The 23408-nt window shown below is 38.5% G+C and overlaps 1 protein-coding gene across 1 annotated transcript; it reads left to right on the top strand.

Annotated features, from left to right (window-relative positions):
• The first annotated feature begins 15182 nt into the window (after window positions 1-15182).
• LOC125344108 (melanoma-associated antigen 12-like) lies at window positions 15183-16199 on the top strand. The gene has a single exon (XM_048336709.1). It carries the CDS (start codon window positions 15183-15185, stop codon window positions 16197-16199), a length of 1017 nt encoding a protein of 338 aa, XP_048192666.1.
• Window positions 16200-23408: the final 7209 nt, after the last annotated feature.

Raw genomic sequence — 23408 nt, forward strand, 5'->3', positions numbered from 1 at the left:
ATAGGTCATACAAAAATGATATTGCTAATAAAAAAGTTGTTTAATATGTAAACATGGGTCTTTTCTCAACAGGGTAGGGGGAATAACTGCTGAAAGATATTATATTAGGTGTGTTTTACATAGTTCTAAGTCCAAATAGGTATACAATATACCTGTATCAGATCCGTCTCCACTCTTACTCTTTCTAATTCTTCCTTTTAAGGTTCATTATTCTCTTTTCATCATGAATGTGAAGTACATCTATCATGTTCACCCCTCCTGTCTCCATCTCACTGGTTTTGTTCTCTAAACAGTTCCCATTTGACACTTGAATCATTCACTGAAGTCTAGATTCCCCATTGGAAAGAGATGCGATATCTGTCCTCAGAATGTATTTATAAATACTGCAAAGTTAATGGGGAAATACAAAAGCTAATATTTCTGTGTGTGTAAATTGATCATGGTATCTTCTATGGGTTACTGCTTATACATTGAAAATATGAGATATTGGTAAATGATATGAATAACATCTCAAAAGGTTAATATTTTCTAAAGTAATGGAAATAAATCTGAGTCAAACAAGGGCGCAAATCAACTAGGTGCCTCCTCAGGTGTCAGTATATATCAGAAACTAGAACATCCCCCAAAATATAACGAGGAGAGAAGAACACCATTTATCTATGCACCTTTCTGAGACAGCAGTTTTGGTGGAAAAAGGATATTCTGATGTGGCAATTATAAAAGATCTTGAATGATAAGACTGAATAGATTTTGCTCAGATACTAAAATATTATTGCAAAATGTTCTTTTAAATAATTATAGACCCAATTAACAATGTGACTCTTAATTAGGGAGGTGTGTCCAAGTTTGGGGTCTGATCCCAGTAAGAATTTCATTCTTTAATCTTGTTTTAATTGGTACTTGGTCCTTCATTTCTGAAGAAATCCAAGGATTGCCAAGCCTTTGCCTTTCTCGAGATATACATACATCTCCGCAGTTTGCATGAATATATGTTTTGAATTGTCTCTTTAAGATTGTAGGACTTTCTTAGAATTTTATTGTGTTTTTGAGGCTTGTTTCTTTGGTACAAGCTGGATATCTTAATGAGAAAAATATGGGGGCAAATGGAGTAATGCACATTGTATGTAGAACTGAACCTATTTAAGTCTGATATTTAAAAATCTAGGTTGCCTTACATTAACATGCATAAAAAAACTAAAGACAGCGAGAAACTTTTAGATTTGAAGATGATGATCTAGACAAGATAGAAAGTGTAGGGGCAGAAAAAATTCTGAAATGGATTAAGATGGAGTAAAAGAAAAGATTTCAAGGAAAGATGAATAATTTTCTGAGCAAAATTTCTTATTTGTATGTATTAAAAGATAAAATTTGAGGGCTGGGAATTTGGCCTAGTGGTAGACTGCTTGCTTAGCATGCATGAAGCCCTGGGTTCAATTCCTCAGTACCACATGTAGAGAAAAAGCCAGAAGTGGCACTGTGGCTCAAGTGGTAGAGTGCTAGCCTTGAGCAAAAGAAGCCAGGGACAGTGCTCAGACTGAGTTCAAGCCCCAAGACTGACAAAAAAAAGATAAAATTTGAAAGTCTATGAAGGACTAAAATATTTCATAATTTGGTACTAAACAGATACTTGCTGTCTGCCAGACATTACAGATCATTTCAAAATAATAACAAATTTATACTTCATAAGAATACCAAAGGAGATATGAGAAATCAAGACAGAGGCTAGATACCCTATCCAAAGGGACAGAATAAATAGTAAAAATAGGATTTGAATTTAGGTAGATTAAGAACTAGGGTCCATAATCATGGTACTTAAATCACCTCTCCAGTTAGAGAAGAAGAAAGTCTGACATTCCACTGACTACCTTATACAGAGAAAAATGGAACTGTTACATAAGAATCAGAAGATGAAAATATAAAGAGGGCATACATCTCTATTTTTTTTTGTATGTGTGCTGATAGTGGGGCTTGAACTCAGACCTTGGGCGCTGTCCCTGAGGTTTTGTAGATGGACACTCTACCTGAGCCACAGCTCCACTTCTAGTTTTCTTGGCTATTATTGGAGACAAGAAAGCATACATGGTAATGCTATTGTGATTGTATTATGAGAATGGGATGTACTCTAGGCTGCCTTCACATGGGAAGAAGGGAAGGGATTTGAAGTATGTCTCAGGGGTAGAATGAACCATGTGTATTCATTCTTTACATTTTTCTCCCTTTCTGATTCTTTAAAAGGTCCCAAATCTCTAGCATGGGTTAAATGCAGGCGGAGGTTAACACTTGTAGATGCACATGGGCATGCTCACATTTCTTGACAATATGAGAAATGTTTTACAACTTAGCATAGCTATTTGACTCAGCCAAATCAAAATATCTCTAGAATCAAAATGTTTATGTCAAATTGTCTATTTCAAAACACACTGTTTCCAAAGCAATACTTTAAGATCAATCAAGTAACATAGACTTCAGAAAGTTGGAATTGGCTCATTGCACAAATGCAACAACAGAGCTTTCATCATAATCAAACCCAATGCCTTGAGCAATTTAATTTGTGGTGCTAGATTAAAAACAAAAGAATATCCGTTACTAATGGGTTATCATTATTCTGAACATGCCAGAAGATATTATAAAAGCTATATCCAGAAGTTTGAGATTAGAGTCTTCTCAGGGTCAGGGGTTTAAGTCTGGCCCAAGTTCATTTGGAGAGGAGTGAAAGTAATTACTACTCAAGGCTCTGATGGATTAATTGGTGTGAATGAAGCAACTGCTTTCAATACAGGCTACTTTTCCATGCAGTTTTTATTAGATGGATAATGATTGCCATACAAAAATCACTCCTATAAGGAGGACCCTGCACAGCAAGGTGATAGCATTCTGTGAAATGGTCCCTTAAACTTTTTAAATGAAGCTTCCTAAAGTAATACAACTAACATAATATAGATGTGTCTTGGAATATTTCTCACCCCAGTTTATTATGAGGAACACCTTAATTTTATCTTAAACGAGTAAGTAGAGGTTGAATTTCACAGGAACCAAAAAAGGTGAATACCAGAATTTCATAGTTTATGTCAATGCCCCCAAATTTGAGTAAGCAAGAGACCCTGAGTTCAAAGTTCAAACTCCAGTGCGATCAAGAAAAAAAAAAAGTCACAAGTTATTTTCTTACCTAGACTACAGAATAAAGTTAAAATCTTTCCCATTGCATAGACGACCTATAGAATCCAGCATATGCTATCATTTATGGTTTATTTTCCCTTTACTCAAGTTCCATTTTATTACTCTGGGCTGAATATACTAGAACATTTCAGAATATATCATGTCATATCATAATATAAAAGACATGATTTAAGTATGATGTTTTTCGTGTGATGGTCTTGGGTTTGAGCTGAAGCTCAGGGCATGGGTGCTGTCCTTGAGCTCCTTTAGCTCAAGGCTAGTGTTCTACTACCACTGATGCCAGCTTTTTAAGTAGTGTATGGGAGCTCAGAGTGTCAAGGAATTTCCCACATGGCCTGGCTTCAATACGTGATCTCAGATCTCAGCCTCCTGAGTAGCTAGTATGACAGGTGTCAGCCACTGGAGTCCAGCTAATTCATGGGTGATTTATAAAGAATGATATATGGATGATTTTATCTCTGTCCAAATTGCTATGTCTTCCTCATCTTTACCTAGTCAGTTTCTGCTTCAAATCTTAGCTTAGGTCTCCATTGTTCACTTGCTTTTCATGTCTTTATTAATTTCTTTAACCTTTACCACATCCCAAAGGTCCCCTTCACAAACATAGTACATTGTCTATCATCACTCCCTACCACAAGCATATGCACACCTGCACAAACACAGAGTAATTCAGAGGCCCAGGCTGCCACAGATTCTTCTTTTTAGAAGTGTGATTTCAAAGTTCCCCCGATTATGACACAATCATCCAGAAAGGGAATCTGAAGGTGTTTATTTAGGCCACGTCTGAAAGTTCACACACCATGTCCATTTATATTCTCTTAGAGACAATCTAGTCATAAAATCATGCCTGATAAACAACTAGGAAAAACAAATCTGTGAGTACAATGCTTCCTGATCATGTCACCTCTTTCGTTATTTTGATTATTTGGATTAAACTTCATTATTCATTCTTTGTGCTTATAATTTGACACGTTGATTTGAAATCCTTTTATATAACTACTTAGGGATAATAAAAAATATTAAAGAAAAAAGAAAATTCTTAACTAACTTAAGTTAGAAAGGAGAAGACAAATTAAAAAAAAACTTTATTCTTAAGGGCTGGGAAAGTGGCTTAGTGGTAGAGTGCTTGTCTAGCATGCATGAATCCCTGGGTTCAATTCCTGAGGACCACATACACCAAAATAGCTAGAAGTTGCACTGTGGCTCAAGTGGCAGAGTGCTAGCCTTGAGCAAAAAGAAGACAGGGACAGTGCTCAGGCCCTGAGTTCAAGCCCTGGGACTGGCAAAAACAAAAACCCCAAACCACCTTTATTCTTAAATGGTTTTACAAAGGTGGTTCAATTCAGCATGTCAGAGTATGAGTACAATGTAGGTTGAGCAGGTCAGCCCTTGGACCATTCTCCATCTCTCCCACACCCATCCTCATAACATTCATGGTTGCATTTTCACGTATGCACATTGACTACTATGACTGCATTCAAGGGCCTTTCCTCTTTCTATTTACTCATTCCCCTCTCCCAAAGTCTCATCCTCCTCAGATAAGACATGTTTCATACACCTGGCATTCATTCTTTTAAACTATCTCTAAGTTGTTCAAAAGAGTCACACTAGTATTCTTAGATTAAAATTAAGATCATAACTCAGGATTATCTGTGTTTAACCATTTTTGGAAAAAGAAGATGCAATCATATCCATATTTGTTTATTCAAGTTTATCTACCCATTGCACTAAGGATATAGAATACAGGTAAAGTTGAGAAAATAAAAACAACTTTAGAAAATATCTGTATTTCAAATGTCCCATAATTATCATAGTGATTGTCAAAGAAAACCTCAGTTTATTGTTGCATTTTGTTAATAATCTATACCATTTAGCATGTGTTCTACTTTCATTCTAACTAAGACTAGTAGGTATCATAATAGCACTGGGACAAAAACCCTCTGAAATTTGTCCAACACTCTTCTAGAATTCTACCTTTGTCCATATTTTCAAGTATCACTGATAAAAATATCTATTTACACTGGAAAGTGCCTTTGGAGGGATTAGTTTATTTTTTGGTACTAGAACTCTTGCCCATGTTTCAAATCTTCACAGAAAGCACTTGCATTCCAAAATAAACTCTTTCTCCCTGGAAATGTTTGGATTTTTATCCCAATTTTCCTAAAATTTAATCCATAAGAAAAGTTATTATTTGGACTGCCAATTTATAGCTCCCATGTGTTGGATAAAATTATGTGATTCTCTTATAATATGAAGGTAATTCATTTGGGGCATATATTTCTAATCACAATATAATATGTTTATTGAATATAATATCCATTTACTGTGTTGTCTAAATTTCCATTTGGTATATAACCAATCATTTCTCAAACTCACAGAAATAATATTGAATTTGACAATGCAAAGATAATGACCAGGGAAACAAGCATAAATCTAAGTTGATTTTGACTCCATTTGGGGAAAGTAACGAAACAGAAGTCCAACTAACTACAACTTTGCATGTGAATTCATTCCAAACAGAGTTACAAGAATATAAAACAAATTCAAGCATGAATTTGACAGAATTGATTGTGGTGCTCTGCCAAAATCTGAGCTTTTACTCATTTAAATTATAAGCATTGTTTTAATCTACGTTCACCAATTCTAAGGAATCTTCACCATGCCAATGTAGGATTACATAATAGTTACACTTCTAATTGAGTGCACAGTTCACTATTACAGTTGACATTTGAGAATATTATCTGTATATTGAATAGTATGTACAAAATACATTGCATTCAAGTAGTAGCATCTATCTTTGACTTCAGTTTATACTCAATTGTAAAATGTGAAAATATTGTTATTATGAAATTCTGAGTGTTTAACATTTTTAAAGCAACTAGAATGGGACTAAGCAAGTGTTATTGAAAATTTTATGATGGCAAAAGACTACATAAAGGTCACTTTATCAAGAAAAACGTCATATAACCAGAGATGATCAAGAGATACAGTATTTTAAAAGTACTCTTACTTTTTAAGAGCAGTAAGAAAACTCATAAGAGCATTCAAAAAAGGATGATATGTACTTGAGTAAATAACATTTGAATGAAAGTATTAAAAATTACAGCGAGTTCGGACAATTCATTATTAAATATATTATTTAATATGTATTAATGTTATAAGTAGGTTGATCCTCATAGAGTATGTAATGATACTTAAAGAAATATCATTTTGTTTTTGCTGGCCCTAGGTCTTGATCTCAGTCTTGGATGTTGTTGTCTATGGGCATTTTTGCTCAAAGCTAGTGCTCTACCTTCTGAACTTCAATTCCAACTATGGAACTTTGATGGGTTAATTGGACATAAGGCTCTCAAATTATGAACCTCAGTTCTTTTTTTTTTTTTTGCCAGTTCTGGGCCTTGGACTCAGGGCCTGAGCACTGTCTCTGGCTTCTTTTTGCTCAAGGCTAGCACTCGGCCACTTGAGCCACAGCACCACTTCTGGATGTTTTCTGTATATGTGGTACTGGGGAATTGAACCCAGGGCCTCATGCATAGGCGACAAACACGCTTTGCCACTAGGCCATATCCCCAGTCCCTGAACCTCAGTTCTTAGCCTCCTGAGTGGCCAGGATTATAGGCATGAACCACTGACACCCAACTGAAATATTTTTAATAGCTGATACAATTAGAAGCAAGTACTTATTCCTTGATAATATGCTAGATAATATGGTGTAGCATCAATTATTAGCATGACTGAAGTGAAATCTTTTTCCTTAGCATTCCATTTCCAATCAGGGAAGCCATCTGTGCAAAATGATCTCTATGTTCTGGCATATACAAGGAAAGTCAAAGTCTTTATAAAACATGATTTATTAATTTCTAATTCTTCCATTCTTCTGTGGTTGTTAATTTTAAATTTCATTTTGTTTTGCACTACTATGAATTTACCTTAAAATTCACTAAAAGTTCTCATGCTGGTCTAACAACATACAATATTCTATAAAGTCTCACATGAAAAGTCATGTACAAATCATCAGTGGTTAGTGATGAGTTAAAATGTCAAGACAATGTAGATTAATGTGCAGTTAGCCAGTGGCAGCATGCTGTATGCTTTTTTAGGCATTTTCAATATTCATGAATGCAACGAGGATTCTCAGCACAAATCACTATGCTATACTTTTAAAAATGTTTTTGAAAATTTTTTGTAGAGTCAATAGACAGAGAGGTTACAGTTACTTGAATTAGGTAGTGAGTACAATTCTTTTTGAACCATGCCTCCCCTTCCCTTGCTTTCTCCCAGTTCTTCCTCCTGCCCCCACCCACAAGACATACAGATGTACAGTTCATTTTCCACATACTGTTCAGTGAGTACCAAAGTTGTATGAGTTCACCCCGTGTTCCACCTTTTCTGTGTCCCCCTTAAGAGAAAAGGAAACCACAAATGGCAAGTAAAAAGTATTTCTTGTCCCTTTTTCTTGGAGTTCATTTCATAGAATATTGTCATATGATCATGGGCACATAGGTGTTGAGCTTTGGTTAATCACTTCTATGCATTTCTTCCTTTGACTTTAGTGTGTGACTGTCTAGAATCCTATATTTTTTTCATTTTTTAATGATTTTATTTTATTTTTCTTTAATTTAATTTTATTGTCAAGGTGATATACAGAGAGGTTATAGTTACATATTAAAGATAACAAGATAAATAGGAATCCCACAGATTGGAGAAGATCTTCCCCAGCCATACAAAAGGAAAGGGCCTTGTTTCTATAATATACTTAGAATTCAAAAAATTAAATTCCCCCAGAACCTCAGATCCTATATAATTTATCATCTGTTTGTCTATATATAAACACCCTGATATGTGTGTGTGTGTGTGTGTGTGTGTGTATAATTCAGTGTTTTTGCATGTAGATTTATAGGCACATTATTGTTACCATCAATGAGCAAAACTGCAACCTATATTTCTTTGGCTCTAATTTACTACACTGAATATAATTTTTCCAAGTCTATCCATTTCCTAATGAATGGTACAATATCATTCATTCTGATGGTGTGATGGATGAGTAGAATTGCATTGTGTATATATATACCACATTTTCTTGATCAATTCATCTACTGAGGGGCATATGGGTTAATTCGATATTTTGGCGACGGTAAACAGTGCTTCTGTGAATGCGGTTGTGCTGTTAGCTTTAATGTGGCATTGTTTGTGTTCTATTGGATAAATGCCCAGAAGTGGGAATACTAGGTCATATGGTAGGTCAATGTTTAGTCTTTTAAGGAGCCTCCATACTGGGTTTTGAATGCAGATGTACACATGTGTACACATATACACACAGAATAATTTTGCAAAATCTAAAGTAACACAATTTTTTCACTTCCTGAGAGCTATACAAAGAAAGCACTCACTAGGAATTTGCTAATGTTCTCCATCATGGGAAACCATTCAGAATTTATTTCCATATATTTGACAGATTTGTCATACGCACTGTTTGAAATATTTTTCCAATACGAAAATATCTTCATGTGTTAGGGTACTTGCATATGTAAATGAGTGATTAGATGGAAAAAAGGCATTGCAGCAAAGAATAATTTTCGTTGTAGTACTCATCACTGCCTCCTTTTTGTAACAGAAAAAAAACCCATAAATGGGAATATATATTAGAAATCAATAATATTCATCAGTACTCCAGAGTAAAGTGTATTACACATGTAAATATTGTACTTTTTCTCTTTGTGGAAGCAGTAGGTAAGGGATGTACACTGTATGTGCATGTGTAGTAATGTCACAATGATACCTCCACATACGAACAACATAGTCTAATTAAAACCATTAATAAAAACTTGTACATAAAATTAATATTTTTATTTTTTATCTCACTTGCATTTTATTGCTTCTTAGAAAAGGAGAGGTAAGTTGGATAATAAGAATGGATATACATATGTGATTAATCTCTTTTGAACCATTAGCTTATATTTAAAAAAGTGAATGATAGGAATGCACAATAAATCCTGTCCTGGGATTTGGAATGTTGGTACCAGTGGGAGGTAGGAAGGGGAAGAGTGAATGTGATCATAATCATATATATACAAGTGAAATAGTAAAGCTTGTTTTGGCAAACAGGAAGGGATAATGAAAGAAGAATAAAAGAGGGAGTGACTCCATCAAAGACATTTGTGTGAGTATTTGAACATGTCAATGTAAATATTCCCTTGATACTAATTAAAATATGATGAAAAAGATGACTAAGATGAATTAAAAATTGTGTTTTGCACTTTTAATGATGTAAGCCACTCTCACTGTGCCTGGCTATATTTTTTTATTGTCAAATTAATGTACAGAGGGGATATTGTTACATACATAGGCAGTGAGTACATTTCTTATAAAAGTTTTTACCTCCTCCTTTGTTTTTCTCCCACTTCTCCTCCCCCCCTTCCCTCCCTCCCATCCCCTTAGATTTACAGTTGGTTTACAGCATATTGTCTTGCAAGTGTTGCTGGTGCATTGGTTCACCTTTTAGCCTATGTCTCTCCATTTTCATGTTCCCCTTCCATAGTTCCAATCAATGTACATACAATACCCAGTGTAGAAAAGTCAGTTATAGTGACATCAGGGGTAAAAGCATGGGGAAAAAAAGACAAAAGAAAAAGGCATCATTTCATAGGGTACATTGGAAATAATGACATCAAAGATAAACAACTTATTTCCAAGTCATGTAGTTCATTTTGCTTAGCATCATCTTATGTGATCATATATACATTGCTATTGAGCTATTTTGCTCCTCTGCTAGGACTATCCTAGACAAGTGCTAATTGTTTCCAATGAATGACACCATAGAGTTTGTTTCTTTGGGTTTGGCTCACTTCACTTAGTATGATCACATTCCTAGTTCTGAGCTTTGAACTTAGGCCCATGCAATTGCTCAGTTGGCTGTCTACCATGTGAACCATATCCCTTGCTCCTAAAATACTTTTTAAATGTCATAATGAATATATTTGAATGAATATATGAAATACTTTAAAATGTCATATGAATATAAATGTCAATGTATTTTTTGGAATGCATATTTGGCTGAGAATATGGCCTAGTGGTAAAGTGTCTGCCTCACACATGAAGTCCTGGGTTTAATTCCCCAGCACCACATATATAGAAAAAGCAGAAGTGGCATTGAGGATCAAGTGTCAGAGTGCTAGCCTTGAGCAAAAAGAAGCCAGGGACAGGGCTCAGAACCTGAGTCCGAGCCCCAGGACTGGCCAAAAATAAATAAATAAATAAATAAAATATTTATTTTCATATCTACATCATTTTCTTTTTAATAATTAGTCTCATGTTGGTAGGTATACATTCTAATTCTGTTTTTTTAATCTCTGGAAATTCTATAATGAATAGTTCTGTTTATATGCTTTGCTCTCTGTCCGCTGGTTTGTTAATAAGTGTAGCCGTGTAAGGTCTTTACAGTATTGATTTGCATGTTCTTTCCCAAATGGGTTTGTCAGCTTATATTCAATCAGGTATATATGAGAGTATTATTTCAATACATCCTTCTCAAATTCTAAATTAGCATATATTTTATTTTTAAATTAGACACCTCTATTACTTGAGAATGTAAGGAACTCACTAGTATGAAATGACTAGCTACTCAAGTGGATTTTGTTTTGAAGCCAGATGAGGTGGAAAAGTCCAGGAACCTCTTATCTGCCATAAACTACCCTCCCCAAAATGTCATAAGTGGAGCTGTGGCTCAATTGGTAGCGTGCTAGCATTGAGCAAAAAAAGGGCAAGGACAGCACCCAGGCCATGAGTTCAAGTTCAGGGATCAGAAAAACAAACAAACTAATTAATTAATTAATTAAAATGTCCTTGTAATATTTCAGAATCATGATAGTGGGTTAGAATCTTTTTTGGCTCAGGACAAATGGGGAATATTTCTTTCCCTTGACACGTATATATGGAGTTTGTTATTATTCAATATGTGTACATAATTTATAACGATCAAATGTACTTAATAAGCATTTCCAGCTCTTCTACCATTAATCCTGTTTGTGTATCTACAATTGAATACTCTTCTAGTCTTTTGAGACACTAAATATTTTGTGCCAGTTTTGAACTCAAGGCCTTAAGACTACCACATGAAATGCGATCCTAAGTCTTTCCTTTTTCCTTTACTTTTCAGATAGGTTGTGTATTTCCTAAGCTGTCCTTGGACCATGATGTGTCTACCTTAATACAAGCATTGCCCAGCATGACCAACTTGCTTGTTGAGATGGGGGTGGATGTTGCTATTTTTGTGTGATTTGTCCAATTTTGACTTTAACAGTTATAGTCTACCAAACAACTGAGATTTTATGTGTGAGCTGTTGTGTTGTAATACTTAAATATTTTTCTTTTCTTTTTTTTTACAGATAATATAGGTGAGATTGGTTTCTTAATTTCTTATTCATCAAATACATTATTGGTCTGTATGGTTTTATTCATGTGGGTTTTTTCTGTACTAGGAAATTATAGGGAATCACACATAGCAGTAGGCAAGCATTGTGATATTTAAGTCAGACATCATTCATTTTGTTTGTATTTTATTATTTTATTTGCGTAAGTATTTTTGTGATCCTAGGAATTGAACAAAGGGCTTGCTAGGCAAGAATTCTCTAAATTGAGTCATGTCTCCAGCACTGCTATTTGCTGTCTAGTTTGGAATGGATTCCAGTAATTTTTTTTGAAAATGTCAACAAAGTGGATAGTTTTAAAGTAAAAGCATGCAGTCTTGCAGACCAGAAATAAAATATTAGAAATGTGAATCTAAAAGATATTGGATTGATTACATGATTTTTACAAATTAAAGTTTCATGATTTCAGTAGTAAGTTGTTTCACATACTTACAGAAGAAAAATGAGAATATCATGCTATAACAGTCCAGAAAAATGGACAAGGGAAATATTTAAAAATAGGTACTCTGAGAGTAAAGTAACATTGATATTGATGTGTTGTGAAGATCGCAATGGAAAATCAATTAAATGGTACTATATATTATGAATAGAATTGGAAACAGCAGGAAGAAAATATTGGTGGACTATTTGTAGTAATAAATGGGGTAATCGTGACTTGCGCCTTTTATTCCAGATTTGTAAGAGTTGTTTTCATAATTCCTATCATTAGCAAAGAGAAAGAGAAAAAAAAAACCCAGAGATCATGCATGGTGGCTTACGTTCATAATTGTGGGTATTCAGGAGGCTGGGATGTTAGGATCCTGGTTTGAAGCCAGTTGTGACAGGAAAGAGTGTGAGAGTGTTAAGTGAACTTAATGACATAGAGTCACCCAGACTCCCATCAAAAGTTATTTAAATGGAGCTGAAGTCAGAAGTGGAGGTGTGGCTCAAGTGGTAGAGTGTCAGCCTGGAGCAATGTATCTGTCATTGTGCTTAGGATGGTGAAGTGTGAGGATGTGCGTTCCGAGCCAGCGTGCGGAGGAAAGTTAGTGAGAGTGTCACGTGCAAGTGCACAGCAAGATGTTGCGCAGGGTGTGTCACGCGGCACGCCTTACGCAGAAGCGCTCAAGCTCCAAGGTCAACTTCCAAGACGGGCCTTCCAAAAGAAGTCAAGAAAATGAAGTTTCCGAACGCAATGTACTTCAGAGCAGTTTCCTGCAGGTTGGGGAAGAAACACTACGCGATCGCATGATCAATTTGCCGGTGGCCGGCAGAAGATGATGGGTGCCACACCTCAATGCTGCCGGCGCGCCGCAACACCCTGAAGAACAATTGTCCTAGCTTTACTAGAAAAGCCAGCACACGAGAGACCGCGTACCGGAAGTGGGCGGGGCTCTGCGCTGCCTCCTCCCCGTTGGCCCCGCCTCTGCGTTTCCGCCCTGAAGACTGTCGCCCGCTTGGTGTGCCGCCGCGCGACTGGTCTGGGCACCGCGAAGCGCTGAGGTAAGAAATGATGGCGGAGAGAGGGAGGGCAACCGGAGAGACAGAAAGAAGCTCCCCAATGAAGAGAGCGCTGCCTCTGACTTTACCTCAGTTCCATATTGGGGCGTTGAGTGATCTGACCCCACCCCCCCCCACCCCCAACCCCACTTGGTTGAAGCAGCTAAAAGGCGGGAAATCGCCCGGCGCTCCGAGCGCGTGAGGAGAACTGACACTTGTTCTTGGAGTGGTTGTGAGGTTCTTGGAGGGTTGTGGGGAGAGTGGGCGCCCCACATAACTGACCCCTACGGGTTTTCGTAAGCCTAGAAGCACAGTAGGCCTCGAGTGGCGCTCCAGGAGCGCCGCCACCCCTCCCCCACTCGGGTCAACTTGTAGCAAATAGGGAACTCAGAACTGCGCTGACGAGGCCTAGGAAGCTGGGAAGGGTTGAAGTACTCCCTAGAAGCCCTCCAAGCCCTCCAAGGGACTCAATTCCTATCCTTCCCACAGTCCCGCGGCCTTCGGGTGCCGCGCCCCGCCGCGCGCGCCCCCCCCCCCCCCCCCCCCCCCCCCCGCGCGCGTTCCACCGCCACCTTTCGCTACTTTTCCACCACGGAACCGTGGATATCAGAGAATTACCCAGCTTTCCTAAGAGTCAAAGTGACACCTCAGGGAGAACAGAGGAACCCCCACATATATAGGGGTACCCCAAATAATTCATCAGGGCCCTTGTCATCTCTGGGTATACTTGCATCCAGTAAAATAAGGGCCTCTATCCTTTTGCTGTCTGCTGCTTTTTGCTTCACAAGCTTATAGCCTCAGGGGGAACCTCTTTCTATTGACCAAGAGAATACTAGTTAATGTTTGACATCCTTAGGTCTGTGGAAGGAACTCCCACTTCATCTTTTGTCTTCCAAGTCTCTAGGTGGTGAACACTTTCAAGTGCCAGAAGCCATCAGGAGAACCTCGGCAGAGGAGGGACCTCAGATTCCTCAGGACTCAAGGTGAAGGACAAATATATAGCCCTTACTCATTGAGTAAACACACATCACCCTCAGAATGATTTCTCTGTCAACTGTGGGAAAAACCTTATCCCTGTGGGAAAACATAGGCACTGCAGATTGATTGGCCTCACCTTCATTACTCTTTTCATATCTCAAAAAAGGACTTTGGCTTAAAAAAGTTGTCACCAGATCATCAGACACAGAGATCTAGACCTGATCATATACTAGTCATTCCATCCACATGGCCCATGATAAAGCTGATCACCCATATCACCACATATAACGACCCCTCATTTCTATTTCTTGCACCTCACAGCTCTCCTTCTGAAATTTTGCCTCAAGCCAGCATACAAATAGTAATCATCCCCTTCCAGGGGAAATTTAGGGGCTCACTGTAATCACACAGAAGTATCTACCCCAGAATAGAAGGAAACTGAAAGTGGAATCCACTCAGGGCAGATGGGCCAGTGTTTGCTGGCAGTGTATAGCTCCTTGGAAAGCTACTTCAGTGGCTTTGATCTCCAGGAGCCAGGATGTGAAGGTCTTGATCTCAGACAATTTTCTTAGATCATACAAGAGTCCTGGACGTGTTTGAAGAACCCCACCTTTCTTAATACACTGGGAATCCTACCTTGACCTGTATTTCCTTGGAAATGTGCACAAATACAGGAAGAAGTAAATTCTTGTCTCCCTTTATTGTTTTCATCCTTACTACACAGGAAATAATGTCTGAATCAACTTGGATTCATTTGGCTTTGAAAGTATACCCAAATGTGGAGGAAGTTACCCTTGGGTTAATTACATGTGTTAATATATTAAAGAAAGCTTTTAACTGCCTCTTGTGTTTAATTCTTCAAATGACTTACTGGCACCCCCAGAACCACCTACACCCTGAAGACCTGATAACTCACATCCGTTTTTAGATTCTCAGGGGACAGACCAACCAGTAAGACAAGAACCTGGGTAGCCTTAGAGCCCCATCCAAAAGGATATTTATGTTTCTGTGAGATGTATAAAACAGATGGTTCTCAACTGAAGACACTCACATGCTCCTTCTGTTCCTCAGGCCTCTGAGTCTCCAACAGGAAGTTTCTGTGCCCTATCCTGTCCAGTCATGATGCCTTATAAGCCGAACAACCAGCATTGCAAGCCTGAAGAGGCAGCAGATACAGAAGATGGACAGGTCCCAAGGGCTGAGCAGGAGGAGGAAGCCACTGCCACCACCTCTTCTTCTGCCTCCTCTACTGCTCTAATCCAGGGGACCTCAAGGAAGGTACCTGTTGCAGTGGAGGAAAATGTTCCTCTTGATCCTCAGGGAGCACCTACTCCTCCTGTGGGCTTGGCTCTCAATTCTCAGAGTCAATTAAATCAGGGCTCTGGCCAACAGGAGCAAAATCAGCGCTCCCGCCAAGTGGAGCAAAATCAGAGTTCCCCTCAAAGGGAACAAAATCAGGGATCCCGCCATAGGGAGGTAGAACCCCTTCTCAATCCAAGAGCACATGTGTCCATGTTGCGGCGTGCACAGTCCTTGGTGCCCTTCTTGATCCTTAAGTATAGAATGAGAGAATCAACAACCAAGGCTGAAATGTTAAATACGGTTGTAATTCACCACGACCACTTTTTTGAGGTCTTTTCTAGGGCTAGTGAGTATATGCAGTTGGTCTTTGGCATTGAGGTGATTGAAGTTGACCCCTCTGACCACTGCTATTTCCTTATTCCTGCAGCAGGGTTAACATATGATGGGATGTTGGATGATGTTGTAGGCATGCCCAAGACAGGCCTCCTGATAATCATCCTGGGTATCATTTTCATGGAAAACGACTGTGCCTCTGAACAGTCAGTCTGGGATACCTTGAGTGTGATGGGAGTGTATCCTCAAGTAGAGCATTATATCTATGGAGATCCTCAGAAGCTGATCACTGAAAATTTTGTGCAGGAGCAATACCTGGAGTACCGGATGGTACCCAACAGTGATCCTGCTCGCTATCAGTTTCTGTGGGGCCCAAGAGCCCATGCTGAAACCACTAAGATGAGAATCCTAAAACATTGGGTGAAGTTCAGTGGGAGTGATATCAGTTCCTATCCAAACCTTCGTGAACAGGCTATGAGACAGGAACGGAATGCCCAAGCTTGAAGCATATCAGGTCCAGGAATGGGAGGTTTGGGGGAGTGTAGTTTAACAATGCATGACCTGTTCTCTTTGAAAGGTCTTCATTAGCCTTAATTGCCTTTGAAATTTTTGTAAATGTTCTTCAGTTAAGTGTTTATTTTCAGAATACAAGTTTATATGTCATAATAGTCTTATATTTGTTCTTGTAAATATATTTTAGCACTTGTTTTTGTTAATATGTTTAGGAGCAAGTCTTATTAATTGTTAACGGATATGTGAAATGTGTACAGAAACAGGAAGTAAATTCTTGCCTTGTTGTCATCCTTTTACAGTAAATATGTCTGTATCAATTTGGATTCACTTGCCTTTAAAATCTGGATTGTATAAGAAATTACCTTTGGGCTAATTATGTAATGTTAACACATTAAAGACGCCTTTTAGCTCACTATTGTGTTTAATTCTTCAAAATGATTTGCGTATCTTACTTAACCAGGTTAGATAGTTATGAAGATTTCAGTTTTGTTTGCATGAGATAAGTAGTCATTTCAGCATTTTCTCACAATGTATGCATTATTGAAATCTCAGGTAAGATTTCTAAAGTGCTATAATTTAGTAATCAGATTGTATAGGACTCTCACCACACACATATACACCCTTCCCAAGCCCCTGACTGGTAGCTTTCACTTACTTGTGAAACTGGGACGCGTGGCTAGAGAAAGGTGTTTCTTAATAGCTTTAGTTAGTGAAGTTTCTCCTTTTGTAAATTGGCATGGTGTTGCATCTAGGAGCTGTGAATAATTCACCACAGGATTCCCCACACTAAAGTAGTTTATTAATTAGTATGGTGCCTCTTAGTATTCCAAAGTTGTTGATGTACTGTTATCTAGTAGACTAAAGAGTAATGCTTCCCCTTTGGAAACAAATTCTCTCTCTCTCTCTCTATATATATATATGTGTGTGTGTGTGTATGTATGTATGTATGTATATATGTATCTATCCATGTTTATTTAAAATTGTCCCCTGTCTACTAATCTAATCAGCCTATGGATTAATGTCAGCAAAAGGTCAAATTCTGTCATAGAAAAAACTGGAGGCATTACACATTGTTATTTCTGAAGTCCTCTTCTCTAACTAATTTCTCTTCATTTTAGTTCTTTCAGTAAGTGTCCCTCTAAAGTGCTTTCAGTTTCTAAGCAAACACATATTTATTGTGGAGTGTATTTTGTGTGCAAATCAATGCCTTACAAAGCTTAGAAGAAATGTAGCTAAATTTAATATCTCTTGGGAAGAGAGCAGAGTGGGGAACTTGAGAATATATTTATATTTGCGATTTCAATTTACCTTTGCTCTTGGAACTTAGCTGTTTAATGCCTTTTATTTATAAAGGATCTCAGGAACTACATAGTAAATGAGTTTAATGCGTGGCTGAACTTGTCAAACTAAAGAGAAAACATTTCAGAGAATCTTAACTAACATTGTTGAATGCATGAAATCCAACAATCTCACTTTATTATTTAGGAAATATAAATGTCTACTATGAGAGAGTTTGTCAATAGTATACTGAGAAGTAGTGTCTGAAATTAATGACGTTTCTCCCTTTTGGAAAATTGAGATTGTCTGAAGATCTTAGGTTGATTTTCTATGGGCTACTTAAGGACCATATTGATGGTATCAAATGCTGCTACAAAACTGACTGGTTCAGGCACTTTTAAGCACCCACACAAATTAAAAGACTTCTTTACCATAGCCCCATTAAAAGCATCACCTCTGTTTTACAAACCAACTAATAGAGGTTATATGATTTGATCCTATTGATAGAGATGGAATTAAATTCAGGGTTTTTGCAATTTAGGTATTCTATTTCCACAATCCAGGATCAAGGGCTAGAGAAAGCCTTGTAGATCTGGAAGAAAACGTGCTCACACAATCTGCAGAGAAAAAAGAAAAGGCTGCTATGAGAAAGAAGTAGAGAATAAATATTTTAGAGTAAAAATAGTGCTAGAAGGGGCTGGGGATATAGCCTAGTGGCAAGAGTGCCTGCCTCGGATACACGAGGCCCTAGGTTCGATTCCCCAGCACCACATATACAGAAAACGGCCAGAAGCGGCGCTGTGGCTCAAGTGGCAGAGTGCTAGCCTTGAGTGGGAAGAAGCCAGGGACAGTGCTCAGGCCCTGAGTTCAAGGCCCAGGACTGGCCAAAAAAAAAAAAAAAGTGCTAGAAGAGGATAGGGAAAGGGTTTAGGAGAAGGGAACTCAAAGAAACATTAAAATCAATTTTTTTTTTGTTCTATGAGTTCCAACATTTTATTCTACAATGTTTGCTGTGAGATTCCCTATGAATTAAATACAGTTTCACTTGATTTATTTTACACCTGAAAAATCCTTGAGCTGGGTAGGAACTGAAATTTGCCATTTGGTACTGAGGATAATGTTTTAGACTGTTCTTTCACTATAATGAAATACTTGAGTTAGTGTATGAATTCTGGGAAAGACAAACCACCTCTGAACTATGGATAGCTTTCCATCCCAGACCCTAAGGCCTTCTAAAGATAACACTACAGTATATTAACAAGCTTGGAATTATAAGAGGTACCATAGTAATAAAACTTGTGTGGTAACTCCTGTGGTTAAATATTCACAGCTCCCAGATGCAACACCTTGCCAATTTACTGAAGGAGAGACTTCACTAGCTAAAGCCAATAGACACCACTTTCACAATGTGAAATGCATTCATCATACTCCAAACCGTCCCAAAGTCCTAACTCTTACCCAAACTATTAAAAAGACCAAGTCCAAATGTCTTCTGGGATTCCAAGTAAAGTAATTTCAAAAAGCAAATAGTGTACTTTTCACATGAAGATGACTGGACCACCACCATAGATGATCATATTCCAAAAGGAAGAATTGAGAAAGTAGAAAGGATCTACTGGCTTGAAGGCAGACTGGAACTGGACAGAGCAGACATTAATTATTAATACTCTAAGTTGAGCATCAATATAGTGAGTATAACCCCACAACTAAAATTCCTTCTTGCTCACGTGTTCTTTCCCACACAGGGCATGTTGATGACTGCATCTTTGTTGGGTAAGTGCTTTTTGACAATATTTCATCTATCTTGGAGTTCTCCAATGCAGCTACATCCCTGGCTTCATGTAGGCATTAGTACATCAGGGAGTCTTTGTAAGGGTCTGGACCCACCAGAAATTTTGCCTGATTTCTTAGGTTTTCCCTTTGAATTCACAGCGGATTGCACCTTAAATTCATAACAATCAGCCTAAACAGCATCTTATCAATGCTACAGAATACTATGTTAAAAAGCAGGGACTAGTTTTTTGAGCTCTCCGTAGATGACAGATATTAGGCCTTTGTTGCTGTGCTGGTAAAGATCCTTTCCCATATGGTTGGCTGTCTTTCTGTTTTGGTGGCTATGTCCTTAGCTGTGCAGAAACTTTTTAATTTGTAGTAGTCCCATTTGTCGAGTCTCTCCCCTATTTGTTGTGCCCCTGGGACTCTATTCAGGAAGTTCCTTCCTGTGCCTATAAGTTCTAGCGTCTTTCCTACTCTGTCCTTCAGTAGTTTCAAGGATTCAGGCTTGATATGGAGGTCTTTGATCAATTTTGAGTTGGTCTTGGTGCATGGTGATAGGCTTGGGTCTACTTGGAGTTTTCTGCATATGGCTGCCCAGTTCTCCCAGCACCAGTAGTTGGAGAGGCTATGTTTATTCCATTGTATGTCTTTAGCTCCTTTGTCGAATACCAGCTGACTGTAAGAGTGTGGTTTTATTTCTGGATCTTCAATTCTGATCCATTGGTCTTCCGATCTGTTTTTATACTAATACCATGCTGTTTTTGTTATGATGGCCCTATAGTAGACCTTGAAGTCTGGTATTGTGATACCTCCTGCACTGCTTTTTTTTGCCTAGAATTGCTTTGGCTATTCTAGGTCTTTTGCTGTTCCATATGAATTTATGGATTGCTTTCTCTATTTCAGTGAAGAATGTAACTGGGATTTTGATAGGGATTGCATTGAATTTGTATAACAATTTGGGCAATATGGCCATTTTCACTATATTGATTCTGCCTACCCATGAGCATGGGAGGTCTTTCCATCTCCTTGTGTCTTCAGCCCCTCCAAGCCCAATAAACCAATTAGGAAATGGGAAAAGGAGCTCAAGAGAGACTTCACAAGAGAAGAGATAAAAATGGCAAAGAAACATGAGGAAATGTTCAACATCCCTGGTAGTAAAGGAAATGCAAATAAAAACAACCCTGAGATACCACCTCACTCCAGTTAGAATGGCCTATACCCTGAACTCAGGCAACAACAAATGCTGGAGGGGGTGCGGGGAAAGAAGAACCCTTCTCCATTGTTGGTGGGAGTGCAAATTAGTACAACCACTTTGGAGATCAGTATGGAGGTTTCTCAAACAGCTCAATATAGACCTACCCTATGACCCAGCCATACCACTCCTAGGCATCTACCCGGAACAGCAGGCCCCAAGATATCAAAAAGATATTTGCACTTCCATGTTTATCGCTGCACAATTCACAATAGCCAAAATATGGAAACAACACAGATGCCCCTCCACAGATGAATGGATCCAAACAATATGGTATCTATACACAATGGAATACCACATAGCGATTAGAAATGGTGAAATATTGTTACTCGCAGGGAAATGGTCAGGACTTGAACAAATAATGTTGAGCGAGACAAGCCTAGAACACAGCAAACAAAGGGGCATGATCTCCCTGATATATGACTGTTAAGATGGGGTGACAGGGAGATAGTAGAGACCAGGTCTGTGAAACCAAAAACCTCTTGTCAAATGGTATTTCCCACAGGTTTCAGTCAGCCACCCAACATTATGTAACTAAAACCAAACAACTACTCAACATATAAAGGTCAAAAATTGACCTCTTAGGGGCTGGGGATATGGCCTAGTGGCAAGAGTGCCTGCCTCATATACATGAGGCTCTGGGTTCGATTCCCCAGCACCACATATACAGAAAATGGCCAGAAGTGGCGCTGTGGCTCAAGTGGTAGAGTGCTAGCCTTGAGCAAAAAGAAGCCAGGGACAGTGCTCAGGCCCAGAGTCCAAGTCCCAGGACTGGCCAAAAAAAAAAAAAATTGACCTCTCAGTGGAATACAATAGCTCAAAAGCTATGTATGTACGTTCATATAAGACTACTGTCGACATATTGTCTAATGTGGATATTATATTTAAAGCCCTAGGCGAATTTTCTTGGGCGTAGGCCACGTGGCTAGTGTATATGTTCTTGGTACATTGTGTATTGTATATATGTCTACCTGACCTAGGGAAGGGAAAGAAAAACAGGGTGTAAGATATCACAAGAAATGTACACACTGCTCTACTATGTAACTGTACCCTTTTTGCACAACACATTGTCAAAAATTTTTTGTTTAATTAATAAATTACAAAAAAAGCAGGGAATAGAATGTCAAAATGTTCATGAGTACTAAACATGGACTACCTGAAACTGTTCTGAAATAATTTTATGACAAGGACTCTGAATCTGTGTCAGTAGAGTCTCATAGATATTCTAGAAAATTCCTAGAAATTTCTAATTTTTTTTTTTTTAAAGATTTGTGGGGCTCGAACTGAGAGCCTGAGTGCTGTCCCTGAGTCTCTTTGTGCTCAAGGCTAGTGCTCTACCATTTGAGCTACAGCCACAGTGCCACTGCCAGTTTTGAGCGATTAATCAGAGATAAGACTCACAGGGATTGCTTCAAACAGCAATTCTAAGATGGCAGCCTCCTGAGTAGCTAGGATTACAGGTGTGAACCACTGGTGCCTGTCTTCTAATGCACCCCCCCACCCCAAGTCCTGGGGCTTGGACTCAGCCTGAGCCCTGTCCCTGGCTTCTTTTTGCTCAAGGCTAGCACTCTACCTCTTGATCCACAGCACCACTTCTGGCTTTTTCTGTATATGTGGTGCTAAGGAATCAAACTCAGGGCTTCATGCACGCTAAGCAAGTACTGTAATGCTAAGCCACATTCCCAGCCCTCGAGGCTCTTTTTAAAAATTATTTTACAGGTCTGCTAATATGGCTTAGTGGTAGAGTGTTTGCCTCGCATACATGAAGCCCTGAGTTCAATTCCTCAGCACCACATACATAGAAAAAGTCACTAGTCGTGCTGTGGCTCAAGTGGCAGAGTGCTAGCCTTGAGCAAAAAGAAGCCAGGGACAGTGCTCAGGCCCTGAGTCCAAGCTCCAGGGCTGGCAAAAATCAAAACAACAAAATATTTTACATATGGCCTTCCAAATTCTGTGTAATTATGTCACAATTTCTATTTGGATTTTCAGTTATATAGAGCATAGTCCCGTTTCTTTGTATCTTATCAGAATCACCAGAAATATTCTGCCCATTAACTTTTAGGCTTTTTCTAGCCTGCTTCTCAAAAAAACAAAAAATATATCCTCCAAAGTCTTCATATCACCCAGTACAATCACACTTCCACATGTTCAGATATTGAAATGATAGTACCAGTCCTTTTCTCCACATTAACTTTATTAATGTTTTCTATTTTTTTGTGCAATACTTGTTTTTCTATTCAGAGCTTCCAGTGGGTGCATTCTCTTCTACTTGAGCCACATGTCCTAGCTTTTTGCTCTAGTTATTTTTGAGATAGCATCTCATCTTTTGCCCAGCTAGCCTGGTCTGTGGTACACCTGTTTATGCTTTCTTCCCTAAGGCAGATGACAGGCATGTACCACTATGTGCAACTTTTTCTCTCAAAATGAAATCTCATAAAATGTTTTGACCCAAATTGGCTTAAAACTAAAATCAGCATGATCTCAGTCTGCCACGGAGCTTTACTTGGTTGGGATAACAAATGTTCACCACTGTGCTGAGCTGTTGGTTAGGATAAGGTCTTGTGAATTTTTTACCTGGGTTGCCTTTGAAGTACAATCCAGGTGTCAGCCTTCTGAGTAACTAGGGTTACAGCTAGTGCTACCACTCAAGGCCTGCAATTTGCCTTGGGCTGAGAATCCAATGGCTTCTCTGGCTTCTCAATAATAAAGTTTTCCCTTTTCCTCCTAGGCCTCTAGTTTAAAATTTCCTTTGGTGAGTGAAGGGCAAACATCTCTCACCAGGTGCTATGCAGGTTCCTATGTCCTTTTGTGCTTGAATTTTTAAAAATCCACATATCAGACTGGATCTTTATTCCATCTGGTTCATTTACTGTTCCTGTAAGGAACCACATGCT

This window comes from Perognathus longimembris, chromosome 28 (assembly GCF_023159225.1).
Source record: "Perognathus longimembris pacificus isolate PPM17 chromosome 28, ASM2315922v1, whole genome shotgun sequence".
In the NCBI taxonomy this organism is placed as follows: Eukaryota; Metazoa; Chordata; class Mammalia; order Rodentia; family Heteromyidae; genus Perognathus; species Perognathus longimembris.